The sequence below is a fragment of the Pezoporus occidentalis genome, unplaced genomic scaffold (assembly GCF_034315485.1).
Source record: "Pezoporus occidentalis ecotype Australia unplaced genomic scaffold, CSIRO_AGI_Poc_V1 ctg31, whole genome shotgun sequence".
Classification (NCBI taxonomy): domain Eukaryota; kingdom Metazoa; phylum Chordata; class Aves; order Psittaciformes; family Psittacidae; genus Pezoporus; species Pezoporus occidentalis.
In genome coordinates, this window is record NW_026915052.1 from 6,540,417 (window position 1) to 6,555,857 (window position 15,441).

General features: G+C 41.7%; 1 protein-coding gene across 9 annotated transcripts in view; it reads left to right on the top strand.

Moving 5' to 3' along the window:
* The first annotated feature begins 203 nt into the window (after nt 1–203).
* The window catches only part of PTPN5 (protein tyrosine phosphatase non-receptor type 5), an 82,636-nt gene continuing 67,398 nt past the window's right edge, over nt 204–15,441 (top strand). For 4 of the 9 annotated variants that reach the window (XR_009966541.1, XM_062628140.1, XM_062628148.1 and 1 more), the window contains exons 1-3: nt 1,017–1,224; nt 3,987–4,134; nt 5,373–5,533. Coding sequence is in view for 7 of the 9 variants with exons in the window: in XM_062628140.1 (XP_062484124.1) it covers nt 5,461–5,533 (73 nt within the window). In the remaining 2 variants the exon portion in view is untranslated. The other 5 variants (XM_062628141.1, XM_062628144.1, XM_062628143.1 and 2 more) reach the window with 5 other exon arrangements.

Sequence of the window (15,441 nt, forward strand, 5' to 3'; positions counted from 1 at the left end):
GCCGCCTATTTCATTCATGCCTTCTCCTTCGCCATCTCCCTCTCCGACTGAGGGAAAACGGGAGCGCGCGTGGGCGGCCGCTGGAAGGCTCCCTGTCAGTCAAGCGGCCGAGCAGAAAAGAAGGCGAGCGAGGGACAACAGTTTTCCCGGGGGAGGGGGTGGTTGTTGTCCCTGCCGATGGTGTCCCCTCGCAGACCTTCCCAGGGGCAGCCGCAGAGACGGGGTGCGGGGAAGGCGGGAGCGGGTTCGCACCACACACCTTCCCACCATTGGGGGGGGGGGCAGCGGAGGCTCCTCTCTTGCCTGCTCCTCACCTGTTCCCGCTCCACCACACACCCCTACTCGGCAGCGGCGAGTGCTGTCTGGCGGGAGGGCCGAGCGGGGGGGGTCGCTGCCTCCGGTGGAAGGGAGGTAGGGCGCTGTGGCGTTCCGCCGAGAGCTGCGGAGGGAGACCGCCTGCCCCCTCCCCTCGCCGGAGGGCGGCCCCGGTGTGTGTCAGTGGCGGGGGAGTACGTGCGGTAGCGGGTGGTTCTCGGATCTCCCCGGCCCTGTGGAACTTCCTCACAATCTGAGGGGCGCTTCGTGGTCCCGGGTACCTACCGACAGGGGGTGCAGGGTGTGCGAGGGGAGGTTTGCGGAGAGGCTTGGGGCGAGTTGTAACGGCTTCAACGGTCGTAACGGTTGGGGGTGGGGTGTCTGCCGGCCGGCGCGCGCTCCCCACAGAGGGCTGAAGTGGGCAGGGTGCTCAGCAGCGGGGTGGGTGGGGAGGGAGAGGTGCGGGCGGCTGGCAGCGGCGGCGGGAGTGGGGGTGCCGGTGCAGTGCGCAGCAGGGCTGGGGGCTTGCTGGGGAAGAGGCACGGTGTGTATGAGACTGCTGCACACCGCAGCGGGCGGTGCTGCCTTTGTGCTCCTTCCGCACCTGAGCGCGGGGCGGGGAGGGACGGCGCAGGTGGGGGAGGGCACGGGAGGCGGTGGCGGCTGTGGAAGATCCCCCGAGCCAGGGAGGTGAGGTAAGACAAGACAAGGCTAAACTGTGCCCTGCTGTGCTGTGGCGGCCGCTCCCAGGGCTGCGAGGGGCGGCTGCACACCTCGGGCTGTGCCTTAGGCCGGCGGCGGCCAGGGCAGGCTTGGCTTTCCCGGCGTCCGCTTCCCATCGCGTCCCGCTGCACAGAAAGGAATGCAACAGGAGCAGCCCAGTCCCCCGAGGAAGGACGATGCTCGGAGGTGGGCAAGCCGCAGTAGCCCGGCCGATGCGCGGAGGGGCTGAGGCGGGGGGAGCCGCTGGTTGTGCTCGTGGGGCTGCTGGGAGCTCTGAGCCGGTCTTCGCCCGCTCGCCTCCCGTCCCTGCTCGCCGGGCCCTGGGCGGGGGGCGGCGTGCACAAGGCTGGGTGAATTCACGTTTTCCCCCGCCGAAGAGCATGCCAAGACACGCGAAGCAGATTCTGGTGTATGCGCTTCGCGGATCTTGCTTGGGAAAGACTGGGGGATTTGGGGGGGCTGCCTTCAGACTGTTATAGTTGAGTAGTTAACTACTGGCTGCAGTTAAAATTTTAGCAGCAACAGCTTTTGTATGCTTTTCGGGGATATTGCTGTCTTCTGAGCTGATGTGATAGGCAGCCGTGGTGCACTACCACTTTCTACTAGGTGGCAGTGCTGAGATCAGGATAGTTGGCATTGTAGCTGATAGTGTTGGGAAACTGGAGACTTGCGTGCAGCTGGATTTTGGAGCTCTGGGTGGAACAGCAGAGGCTTCACATGTGCTCAGTTAAGCTTGTTTGCAATTTTTTTCAAACTTTACGTAAAGGTATCTTGTGCAGTTACCTTATAGTGAGACTGTGATTTTTACACGATATTTTGAAAAGAATAAATTTAGTAGGTTAAGCCTTTGTATTACATCATTATTTACAAAGTTTCTGGGGTTTGGATCCAGCTCCACAGGCTACCTACCACCTGATTGGCAAAGATTTACGGCTGAGGATCAAATTCTGTTGCTTGTGTTAGAGCCGTAACTGATTCAAAAGGAGTGTGGCTTCATTGGCCTCTTTATTTCATGAGTGTTGTATATAGTGACAAAGCAGGTTTTTGTTTGAGTTTGATTACAGTGTTTTGTTAGGCAGTTTGAGTGAACTCTTTTGTTGTATAAATAATTAATGGATCAAGTTCAAATCTTGCATAGACCCAGAGCTCACATTGACTTAAGCAGAAGTTGTGAGGTAAAAAAAAAAATAAAAAAATGTGCTTGCCTTATGCTTATTTTGCAGTTTTTTTCCCCTTTGGAGTACCAGAATGTAGTGCTTTTCTCAGTGTTTTCATTGCTGTGTTCGAATTAGGGTTGTCTATCCAAAGCCAAGGATTGTTCAGGGGCATAAAATTCACCTATTGTGAGAAAATATAGCATATTGGTTTGAGTGTGAATAAAATGGACACCATAACTCTCATTTTAGGTTTGCACATAATGAGTCCCAGCTATTTCAGTAGGTATGTACAGGAAAGTAAGCACATGTTCATTTGTTTAATTAATTTTGTTGTTTGAATAGGCTTTATTCTTTGTAATATTTTGTTGCTGGTTTTGTTGTTTGGGTGTTTTTTTGTGTTTTTTTTTTTTTGTTGTTGTTGTTGTTATTTCCTTTTTACTCCTCACTTAGTGTTATCCTTGTGGTTTAAGGGCTAAGCTTTAAAATGTTTGTCACTCCACTGGAGAGAGAGTTGCCAACTGAATGTTGTGCATGTAAAACAAGTCTTTAAATAGCAAGACCAACAATTTAGTATGTAAATGGTAGAATACACAACAAGAATTCAAATCTCGATGATTATAGCATGCATCTTTTGATATTAATAATGATAAAGTACAAAAGCAAAAACATACATTCAGCTTTTAAGGACCTATACTGTTTTGAAATGGAAGAACTGTTTTCTGTTATGTAGCTTATGCTTAAAAACAGAGGGGGGGCCCCTTGAAAAGTTATCTATGAACGTTTATTTTGTTTTCTGGATCTCAAAATCCGTGTAGCAGGATGTTTTCCAATATCTGCTTTCTCAGTATTTGGAAAGGCAGATGTTGCTGCAGAAGGAGCAATTACGCTGATTTGCAGCACGGGGTGAGTGTGGGGGGAGGAATTGTTCTAACTTTCTGCTTCTGCCTCAAAAGATCAGCCATTTAGCTGTTTTGGGCTTGCGGGAGAGATGAGATAGGGAAGTTAATGTAGAAATTAGGAAATTCTGTTTTGAGAATGTGTAAATTTGCCTCTCAGTTTACTTTAAAGAATACCACTTGCTTGGCTTTACTTCCCAATTGTCCACAAACAGACCCTCACCAAAAGTAGGTTTTGTTGGTTTAGTTGCTTAACCAGATCACTCAGTTATGTGGGATCTTAAGTAAAAAGGCAGTGGATGCTACAGCCCTGTCGGCTTTTGTAGGAGAGATTTTCTGAACTGTAGCTTTTTAAAAAGTGCTTGACAAAGTATTTTTGATGAACGTGCTTGACAAAGTGTTTTTTTTAGTGAAGCAAAGTATCTTGCTTCACTAAAATAACTGAGAATTTTGCTGTTGGAGTTCTCTTTCAGTTTGCTTCTTAGCCTGTGTAGACCACAGCAAAGTGTGGCTGATGGGCCCCAAGATTTAACCTATGATAGGGCATGGGTTCTTGGTTTAAGCTGACACTTCAAAGAGTTTATTTTTAGTTTTCAGAGGCAAAGTGTTTCTACATTAGAGGATATTTGAGACTCCCTTTGGAAAAAACCCACAACAGAACAACCAAACACACAAGTAAAAACTAAGAACAGAAGAGCTGGTTTGTACTAATGCATCTTTAGCAGATTAAGGCCAGAAGAGATGCAGAGTATGTGTATGCTACGTGTATTTGTGCTACTGCATAGAGAGTGAGCCACGAAAAAGGCAAAGGTCTTGAATGTCTCTGGAACGTGGCAGGATTTTTTATCTCACTATGGGGTTCTTTCCCAGTAATTTTTTTTTTGGCTCTTTTCAGACTCCTCCCTTAATGGTACGGAACCAACTTGACCTGTGATCTTGAGCAGCACTTTAAAAAAGCTAGTATGGTAATAATTTGCACGTTAGAAGTCAGAATCGTGCTCCTGTGTTATAAGACTCCTGATCTGTGATCAGCTAGAATTACAGTAAGTGGTTCTGTATGTTCTTGGTTTGTGCCTTTTTTCCTTTTAGCCCTTTCTTGCTTGGAGTTTTGCTGCATGTGACCTATAACATGTAACTCCTAACCTGTTCAGGGCATGAGCAGCCTTTCATGATTTGTTTCACTGGGGCTTGATTCCGTTTGGATCTCTAAGAGATGGGTGAAATGAAAAGTTAACAGTCTGACCCTGGTTTAAGATCAAGGATAGCTGCCCAAAATATTTAGTCTTTTGAAGAGGTAGACCTCTAGCACAAAAAAAATATTGTTTCTTGTTTCCTTTCTGATTTTGTATTATAATTGGTTTCATTCTGTGTTTTAGTGCTGTGCTTATGGGTATAACAGCTAGATAGTGCAACTTGCATTTTTATAGCAATGCTGACCTGTGGACACAATGGCATGTGTCAGTGGGAACTCTTGGTTTTGACAGAAGCTCATCCTTCAGGTATAAGCAACTCGTTTTAAGTTGCAGAGGGTCTCATCATCAGATAAACACCTTTAGAGTAACCTTGTCAATCACTGCAGTATAATAAAGCCATTTAGACCGTCCTTCCTAAAAGAATTGTATAAACGATGCTGGGTTCAAATAGCAATGAGTATACAGGAGTGACAATTGTATGTAGAATCATAGACTAATTAGGGTTGGAAAGGACCTTAAGATCATCTAGTTCCAACCCCCTGCTGTGGGCAGGGACACCTTACGCTAAATCATATCAACCCAAGGCCTCGTCCAGCCTGGCCTTGAACACTGCTAGGGATGGAGCATTCACAACCTCCCTGGGCAACCTATTCCAGTGCCTCACCACCCTCACAGGAAAGAATATATCCAATCTAAACTTCCCCTGTTTAAGTTTTAACCCATTACCCCTTGTAATACCTTTATGTGCATGAATTTATTCAGAATGAATTTATTCAGAATGATAGCTGTCTTCATAATCCTGTGTGTGCAAACTTGGTACTTCCAGACGTGCCAGAAGTTCAGACAGATTTTGAAAGTTTCAATAAAAAGTTGCTGATAGCTGCAGTATGCCTAGCCAGCTTGCTAGTTTTGCCCACTGACACATAGCTAACATGTCACTATCCAAACTGATGTCTCTGCACGTACACCACTTCATCAGACAGCATAACCTATGACACAGCTGGTCTTAATTACACTACTTTTTTAAATTCCACAGATGTTGTAATTCATATATTACTAGAATTGTTCTGCCGCTCATTTGTCCACAGATCATGTTTCTTTAAAAGTGCTGGTGGGCACCCAGGACTCTGAAGACAGCAGTTTTGTGCAAGATAAGAATGTTCCTTAAAGAAGGTGATGGAGGATAGAGCTCCAGAGTTCCTGGCAGACACTGACAGCATAAGATGGCACCGTAGTCTAGTCTGGAATTGTAAGTCTTAAGAAGGATGAGATGTCCTTGGCTTTACAAGGAGTTATTGAGCTGATAAAACTTAATAGTGGACAAGAGTCTGCTTTCAGGACCTGTGTATGTTTCTGTTCAGTTGCACTAATGACTATGGAGCGATTAGGCTTTTTCTACATGTGAGTGTGAATTTAATCCCTCTACATTAGAGGAAGTTGTTTTATTTACCCTGGTGAACCAAGAAATCTGCACCCATCGTTCTTGAGCTACTTTGTTTCTACAACTGCTAGGAGATCTAGGAAAAGGTAGTGTAAATTTACAGCATGACTGAAACCAGTGGTTATAAAGAAATCTCTATTTTGAAAGCTGTGTGTTTCAAAGATGTCACTTCATTTGCAGAAGGCTGTTTGAAACCTGAAGTTGACAAAGTTCATGAAATCATTGATGTTATGAAATAGACAAAACATTTCATATCAATGATGTCTGTATCCTTGAAAGTTTATTTTATCACTGAGGCTTTTTGCACTATAGGGTCCTGTCAGTTGTGAACAGGATACAAGTAAAGAGACTAGGATGCTAACACTTCATTGTAGGTGTTATGTCTTGAAATACATTACACAGTTGTAACCTCAACATTAAATACAAAAGTAACACTCTGCTTGGCAGATACAAGATTGATAACTGCTTCTGCGGGGGGGGGGGGGGGGGGGGGGAGAGCAATCAATATTAGTGGATATTATAGTGTACAAGTCCAGCAGACTTAGATTTTTCCATTTCAAAAAGTGGAAGAATCTCCAGCTTCTATTTCATTTCACGTTCATTACAGAGTTCCTGTAAGAAACACTAAATGCAAAAAGCGAATCTGTTTCTATTTGTAAGTAGGCAGTGATCGAATCCTGTCTTTTGTTCCTGTGTGACCCTGAGAGATGCCGGAGATAGATGCATTTCATTGGGAAACAGAAGGCTAATTTCCATATGGAAATTTGCTAACATTAGTGTACCAAGCTTGTTTTCCCCATGTGCACACCTTTTACAGAAGCAGACTGTGTACATGGAAATGTATATGCCTAAATATTTGGAATGGCTGTTCTGGTAGGTAGTCCTGTATAGACAGACTCTTAGCTCTAAATTACTATCATGGAAGTTTGTGAAATCACATCTAAACCTACAGGGGAATAAAACAACAAAAGGAGCCCAATAACAGTGCAAGTTGAAGTGTGACAAAAGTACAAAGGTCTTCCGAGTACATGTGCTTTGGTAAAGGTGTGTATTTTCATCTGTAAACTCAATATGAAAAGTTAAGGTTAAATGTTCTCTTAAGATATCCACGCCTTTGTTCCATACCTACAGTGAGCAGAACACTTTCTATTTAGAAGAATGCTTTCTATTTACAGCCATGGCTGTTTATTCAGGTGATGATGCATCTTGTATTACTAGTGCAGCAGAGAAGTGACTCTGTGACATTTCTTACTTCTTGAAATGTATGTTTGCTGAAATAAAAATTATAACTAGAAAAAACAATCTCCCTAGATCCTAAGAGTTGTGTGTGTCTGGAGATGTATATACCCTTTATTCAAATGCAAGGGGTACAGGTAAAGATACCTTGTATTATGCATCATTAAGAATTATATGTTGAAAATTGTTGTAGGATTAGGATTAGTCTGTAAGCTTAAGTCAGTAAAGTATAAAATTGCTTGAAATAAGTGGCAAAGGAGCAGACATGAGACAATGTAAATTGGAGTATAACAAGCTTTGGATCCGTTTGGAAGGCAGGATTCAAAGAGCTGAGGTGTGCTAAACCAACAGAAACTAGCCTTTTTTGGTGGTTGTTGGGGGTGTTTTTTCAGGGTTTTTGTTTTGTTTTTTTTTTTTTTTCTTGTTTCTTTCGTTTGTTTGGGTTTTTTTTGGTGCATTTTGGTTTTGTTGGTTTTTTTTTGTTTGTTTGTTTTTTCTTTTGTAGCCTCATTCCTACCTCCCACCATCTTGCCAGGATCACAGTTTTACTTCATGTGTGCAGAATGACTGCTGTAAGTGGGAGAGGAGGAGTTGAGAAGTTTCTTCTTTAGCTGAGAAGAATATAGGGGAACAGAACAGTCTATTGAATCTGCTCACTGATCCGAGCTCAGCTTCAAAAATTGGGTTCTCATAAGCAGTCTGTGGGTTGTAGGGTGACAGCACACGAAAACCACAAGCTTTTCTGCACAGCCACAGCCACTCTGGAGACCTGTTCTTACAATTCCACTATTAAGTATCTAGTTACACAAAAGGCAGGCAGCTGGATCTCCTTGGACGTATTCCATGCAATTCTCAATCAGTAATGAAATTTTGCATCTCATGGCGTTGTCTTGGACTTGACCAAACTTTGGGTATTTAAAATACAGGAATATACGCCTGTGAAGTAATATGGAAGACAGTCTATTGAAGGCCAGCTAATGGCAGTGAGAAGGAATCTATTGGCTTGAAGTTTCATTTTTCTCTACTCTTGCAAGGTTTAGGTTATACTGTTTAGGTCAGGGCACTTAGAAGCAAGCTAGACATGTTGATTCACTCTCTCTAAGAGTACTTGTTTTGCAAGAGATGTTATTTGAAGCGCTCCCTTGGGTATATGATACCACTTTTGAATTTTCTGTTAGCTTACCGAATTGCACTTGACTGTTTGCTGGTCTTTTTTCTTGGGGAGGGGGGTGGGGGAGTTGGTGTTGGTTTTGTTATTGGGTTGTTGTGTTTATTTTAAGGGTGGGGATGGTGGTGGTTGATTTTTTTTGTTTGTTTGGAGGGTGGGGTTTTTTTGTTTGGTTGGTTCATTTCGGTTTTTTTTTTGTGTTGGATTTTTGTTGTTTATGTTGTTTGTTTATTCCAGGTAAATAAAATATGTTTTATATTTTTTTCTAGCATCATCCAGAGATTCTGGGAAAGGGAATCCATTTTATTCATCACACTGTACGTTTTTTCTGATGTTTCCACAGAGCACTTTTTACTTCCATGAATAGAGACTCGCTGCTTCCCTCCTGTACCTTGACTTGTTGAGTATGGCTAGATTTGTTTATTTTCTTTTCCAGAGCGTCTTCCATTTGGTACTCCAACAGCATCTGTTCCCTTATTTTCAGTAACAGTGCATATTATCAGCCCGGGGCTTGGTTGTAGCTGTCTTTTGCAGCAGAGCCTCCCTTGCCAGTACAGATCACCGACACCATTCCATTACAATGACCAAAGCATTTGCTCCTTAAGATTAAGAATAGCAAGTGAGGGAGGTGGAATAATTTAAGTAGTTGGCTTGTTTCAGTTCTCTTCTAAACATGGAAATAAGAGCCTGCAAACAGAAGATGAAACATTGGCACAGACATGACCATTTCTGTGAAACTGCAGATGTGACTACTTTGTTACGAAACTGCTGGGAGCTTCAGGAATTATTGTAGCAAATCCTGTGACTAAAAAGCATGTAATAGCTACTTTATTCTGCTGGTGATTGTTTCTGCATTTCAGAGCTTATTTAGAATGCCCACATAATAAAACTGCTTAACATTTTCTTTTAAGTTAGAGGGGGACCTCTCACATACTTAACGTGATGCCTGACTTGTACTGAAATACATAAGGAGTTGAGTGCCCAGATCCTGTATGTATTTTAGCCCTTTATTTATTGTTTTAAAGCATGTTTCAGACCCTTAAGCGCTCTGTTCTTTGTGGTAAATTACTGTAAGCATGTGTAACATTCTCAATGCTATGTGTGTTTTATAACTTTTCTGGTTTCTTAGTTATGTATTTTTTCCCTGAAATTGGCACTTCCACTTTTTAACTTTCACCTCTTTTAAGTTTTAAGCATCGTTTACAACAGTGTATGTCCTTGACATTTTTAGGAAAAAAACATTGCCTTTGTCCCTTTGAATATTGTATGTGTTGTATGGCACCCTGACCTGTTAGAATCCTGATTGGAAATACTGTAGATCTTGATACTGAATTTAGTTTTGGCTATTTGTCATGGTTCTGCATGCTGCCAGTGGGCAGCAGATCACAGATGGAGATAAAATACTCTATAATTTTGTAGCAATGCTAGATCATATCACGTAATCCTAGAATGGTTTGGGTTGGAAGGGATCTTAAAGCTTATCTAGTTCCAGCCCTGTGGGCAGCGATGCCTTCCAGTAGACCAGGTCACTCCAAGCCCCGTCCAGCCTGGCCTTGAAGACTTCCATTGCCAGTTTCTCAAGGCAGCCTGTGCCAGTGCTTCATGAACCCTCATAGTAAAGAACTTCTTCCTAACATCTAAATCTACACTCTTTTGTTTGAAGCCATTGCCCCTTGTCCCGTCACTGCATGCCCTTGTAAAATGTTTTATCTGCAGTGTATTCTGTGCAGCCTGGAACATCAGTTTTCAGTCTGTTATACTTGAGTGGATTATATTACATTATATTAGCTTACATTAGATAAAACTGAGAAGTGTTGCTTTGTGTTAGTTGCGGGCATGACTTCAGAGCTACATGCAGAGTTTTTTAAGGCAAAAAATTATGCCAGTGGCAAGACGCTGATTCAGGCATGGTGCTGGTTTTTGTGCTTGGACAGAGGGAAACCATTACTGTTGTATCCAGGATTTAGAAAAAGTTTCGCTTCTGCTTGGCAAGCTTGCTGAGAAGTCAGGTCCTGCTAACGCTGTCTCTGGCTTTACTGTGTTCTGTCACAGCTTACTGTCATTTATCTGGTAGCCTGGGATTTGTAAAGCTGTGCCTATGAGACTGCTGATTATGCTGGGAAGAGAAGGCAGTCCAAGGCTAGCTGGAATATGAAATAGTTTCCGCGGTCATTTGGGAATTTGCTTTATTAAGCCATCTACTTACTCACTTGGTTGCTGATACTGAACAGAAGTAGAAATTGAGAGCAGACCTTTAAGCTGATTTAATGTCCTTGAAAGCAGATGTTTTTTCCAGCTTGGAATATAGTTTTCTATCTGTGACTGTAAGCTTTTCTTCCTTTTTTTTTTTTTTTCCAGCTGATACCAATCTCTGCTGCTCTATACATGGCTCTCATCCTTTTCATCTGTGCTTGTCACCTCTCCAGCCCAAGTGTCATCTCCTAGCTAATTTTTTTTTTTCCTTCTCTCTCTCACAAAGAGCTGAGCAACCTTCTGCCACAAAGGCTTCAAACCAAGGAAGCACAAACTACCCTCTTTGTCCACTGCATCCTCTTAGATTAGCAGCTTCTGTTTTATGTTGTCCAAGTATGAAAGGAGCAGTTTTCCCCTGGAAGCTATAGAATCCCTTATTTGTAAGGAACTTTATCATGGACTGAAATGAGCTGATAAATGAATTGCCACTGAAGGATACATAAAAGAATTGCTTGATTCTGGTTTTTGTTCCTCTTTTGCGACTGATTGCTATGGACATCATGCTCTGTGATTCTAAGAACATAGCAGGTATTTGGAAATACCATCTTGAAACCAGAACTGGTGCTGGAAAATGCCATATCATAGAATCATAGAATCGTTAGGGTTGGAAAGGACCTTAAGATCATCTAGTTCCCCGTGGGCAGGGACACCTTACGCTGAATCATATCACCCAAGGCCTCGTCCAACCTGGCCTTGAACACTGCCAGGGATGGAGCATTCACAACCTCCCTGGGCAACCTATTCCAGTGCCTCACCACCCTAACAGGAAAGAATTTCCTTCTTATATCCAACCTAAACTTCCCCTGTTTAAGTTTTAACCCGTTACCCCTTGTCCATCCAGCTGTTTCTAGGCCATTTCCTGAACTACTGGAGCACTTAATCATTCTGTCTACCTTCTTGTGATTGCCAGCTTTCTTCTTTGGTTGCTGCATGATTTTAGGAGCAGATGCATCATAAGTTACCAGAGCTAGAGATGAGCAGAAATATGAGATACTGCTAACATGTTGAGCAAGATAAAGCCTTGCTTGTTAGTGATAGTGATTTACATGATACTGCTTCTTTGTCCTAGAGGAGCATTTTTTTTCCTGTTGGTCAAGAAGTGTCTCGCACCTTAGATCAGAGTAAATTTTAAAACTCCTTTTCTGTACTAGTCACTTATTGTGTCATTTTGGAGCTGTTAATTGGATATAATTCTTAACCCATTTTGAGGGTTTTTAAACCTTTTTCTGGTAAACTACTTCTCAGTGACTATTTGAAGTGGAGAGTGGTTTTTGGGAAGCAAAGGGATTGGAAGGCAAAAGAAGCTATTTTAATTCTACATCTTTTGTGTGCAGTGATGGCATGAAAAGCAGGGCTGGAAAGGATGAGAAAGGGATTGTTCCTATACCCCTCTGCAGTTGCCAGGCATTTGCATTTGAAGAATATAATGCATAAGCAGGCCCCATCTGCTGATGTTCCCCTTTGTGTGAGATAGTTCTTTAAAGAAGGTGCCTTACATAAATGACTCTGCTGACCTGTGTATATGCCGTATGATATCTGTGGGTGTGTTAACTACTGCACAGAAAAGGAAAAGCAAGAAATCAAGTGAGTGTTAGAGCTGGAGAAACTAAGCACCCCCTTCAGTTGTATGCAGGTTGTTATTTCTAAGTAAGGTTTAGCATCTTCACCAAACTTGGACCAAGATAACTTCAAAAGTTACCCCAAAATGAAGTTTAATTTCTCTTCATGTTGAACTTGATGGCAGAAATCCCCCAGATGGCAAAGGGAGTAAGATCAGGCTACATGGTGATGGCTTTCAGGTTGTGGAATTTCAAGGTCTGTCCACACAGCCATAGGTATTTTTTTCTGTCAGATAGGATCTTGATACTCTGCTGAGGGGCAAAAGCTGCTATTCTGTTTTTGATTTGATATGGTGTCTAGGGAGAGGAAAACAGTATTGGCAGCAGCTTCTTTTGCTTTAAGCATTATGTCTTTATACTCTTTAGAGAACTCATTAGTTTTTAAGGCTGAGCCAGCAACAGACTAAATGTGTATGGTAGTGATACACTGATGATTTGAGGTACTGTATTCATCATTTTAGAATAATCTGTTTTACTTTGTTTAGTGTTACGTGGTACCCCAAGAGCAATGGGGCAGTTCAACCTGAGAAGGTGGCTATTTAGCAAGCAGGAAGATGCCATTTGGTACAGTGCTGGAAACAAAAAAACTCTTCTCTTTCTAGAGCATTGCCAGCTCTCTGTTCGAATCTTTCTTAAGACTGACTTACCACACTAGTAAACTCAGCCTTGTTTATAGAAAAAGGGGAATTATGTAAGGTGGTCAGGCTCACCATAGTTCATACTGAGAAAACAGCAGTGTGTGAAAGGTAAGGTTCTGAGTTACAGTATGATTTCAGCGATATAAACAAGTACTAGACACTGGTAACCCCTCATTCTTTGTAGGTATGCTAACCACTCATACATCCCACTACAATTAGAGTCAAGGGCATTTACCACCTCCAGGGCTTGGCCTTAAATGCCTGCCAAAATATTTTCTGCTTTTGGAACTTGAAATGGTTCCAAGCTTCTCTCTCTTATTTTTTAGGTTTTATTATTTTCAAATAAAACATGAAATCTAGTCAGCCCTAGTATGAACACTTTTTCCCCACATCCCTCCCAGAGTCTGTGTTCCCAGACTGGAACCCTGTATATCATGTTTCAGTAAGTTTCAGGATTTTTTTTCTAACATATAATTAGCAATTTATAATGTAAATGCTGATGCAAACTTAAGTAGCCTATTACAAACGTGACACTATTCATTAAGGGCTCTCTAGGGTGCAGTATGCGCCTTGGTGGATTAGCTTCCTGGAAATTTAATGGCAGTTTGCAAATTGGCATTCAATTTTGTTTTTAGTCTATCTCTTGCTGCTACAAAGCAATTTTCATTCTGATATTATGAGAGAGTCTGTTTTACTTTGGTTTACTTCCATGCTGTTCTTCAGGCAGGAGGATGAGTCAAATGAGGAGATTCTAGAGTAATGGTACAGATTGCTTTGTGTCCAGGTAGTCTTCTATAAATTAAGCAGGATATTCATGCCTAGCCCTCAGTAACCAACTGAATTCCTATCTCATCTGTTGGTGAAGCTCAGTTAGGTTCAGAAAGGCATGTGAGATATATATATATGTAATTCTAGTTTCATTTCTGCCCAGTATTTTTATGGAGGTTCAGATAAGCATTGTAGAGTACTATGGGATTTATTTACTTCTTGGTACATCTGGAGGCTAGATTTAGCTTCATCTTAGAGAAATGTTGAATTTTTTTTTTTTTTTATTGTGGGGTGCTCCAATACTCTGTACTATTTGCAGGTTATCCATGTAACATAACTTTCTAAACAACTTCACATATATCCTCATTCTGCAATAGGTATTCTTAAGACACTTGTTGTACTGTACTGTGATGTAACTTTTATCTGTAAACAAAAAAAAAGTTTAAGAGTTTTTGGGAAGTCTAATTATAAGAACCAAACTGGCCTATGTAGAAGAAATTCTTTTGTGTAGAACTGTTTATCTAAAATGTCAACTTTTTTTAAAGATCAGCGTTTATTTAGCTATTATATATTACCATTCAAAGTGTGACACCCTGAAAATTGCCATCTGGTTTTCAACTTGGTTGCCAAATACTTTTCAGCCACTTCATTTAAATACTGAAGTGAGGCTTAATTTTTCTTGTTAAAAAAAAAAAACAAAAACCAAAACAAACAAACAAAAAAAACAACAAAAACCAAACTGTCTGATTATCTCTCTTTCATTCTTTTCTTTTTCTTGCTAGTAAATGAATTAGTGGGTCCTTTAAAATGCTGCTTCCCCTTTCAAGCGATTTTAAGGATTCAAAATACGCCTCCCCCAGTCTAGCATAAACCATGAAAATAGCCTTTTTTTAAAGAAAAAATTTTAGAATACTTGTGAAGGCAAAAGCTTATTTAGCAGTGGTATTTATATTTTTCTGTGTATTCGACTGTGGGCTGACTTGTGAATACACTTGACCTGCACTGTTTGAACTCTACAAATGCCAGGAACCATGAAAATTTTGGCTACCTTTACTAATGCCATATGAGTTTTTAGTATGATGCTTGCTTATAAGCTGATCAGGTTGTTTTGATGGAGACCCACTGCAGAGAAACCATGAACCCACACTAATATTGAATAATTAAACAGTCTTCAGAAAGATATTTTACATGAGAGAAGAAAAAAAAATTCCTAAATTAAATACAGTTCTGAAACTTCCTTATGAATGCATGAAGCCCATGCTCTCTGACTTTGCTGGATAATCTTGAGTAACCCTATAAACCCCCCTTACAGCATGAAACAAAGGAATATCAAGCAGATTCTGGGCTCTTTCATGTAGCCAGTTCCTGCAAAGGATAAAGCCAGGTGAGGCAGTTAGGGTCTGTAGTGCTAACATAACCATCACTGGAATGGGAGTAGAAGTGTGTCCAGTTCTTTCAAGTTAGGCCAGTATGGGGACATTTACAGTTTGCTCTAAAAAAATCCCCACATGAATGAGTTTGATGCAAGTTCTTAATGTGAATTTAAGATGTCTAGCAAAAGTGGCTCTAAGTATCTCTCCCCCATGTTTCCACAGACAATTTGACAAGGTCCCTGAACATACGTTGAATTCACAATTGCATCACTAGCATTTGTATGTTGCTTGTGATCTGTTTCTTCTCTTTATTACCTATGACACATACTCTGGCTCACTCAGAAGGATGCAAACATTTTCTTATCTGAATCAACTTAGAATTTCATGGGCAGGTCTGTGCTACTTTTATTGAGATTTGTGTGGGTGGGAAAGGGGCATTATATCATTTTAATCCAGTGATTAGTTTAAGGGGTAAAAGAAAGAGGGAAGTGATGGCTGTGCAGAGACAGGGATGCATAGCTGAGTAGAGTTGGTAGAAAGGGTGAAGGGTTGTTTGGCAGGACAGTAACTCCTTTTTCATATCAAAATTTTAATGCAGCTGCAGCATTTAGCACATGGGGTAGTGCTAATAGCCAGAAGGTGTTTACCCTTTCTTTACTGT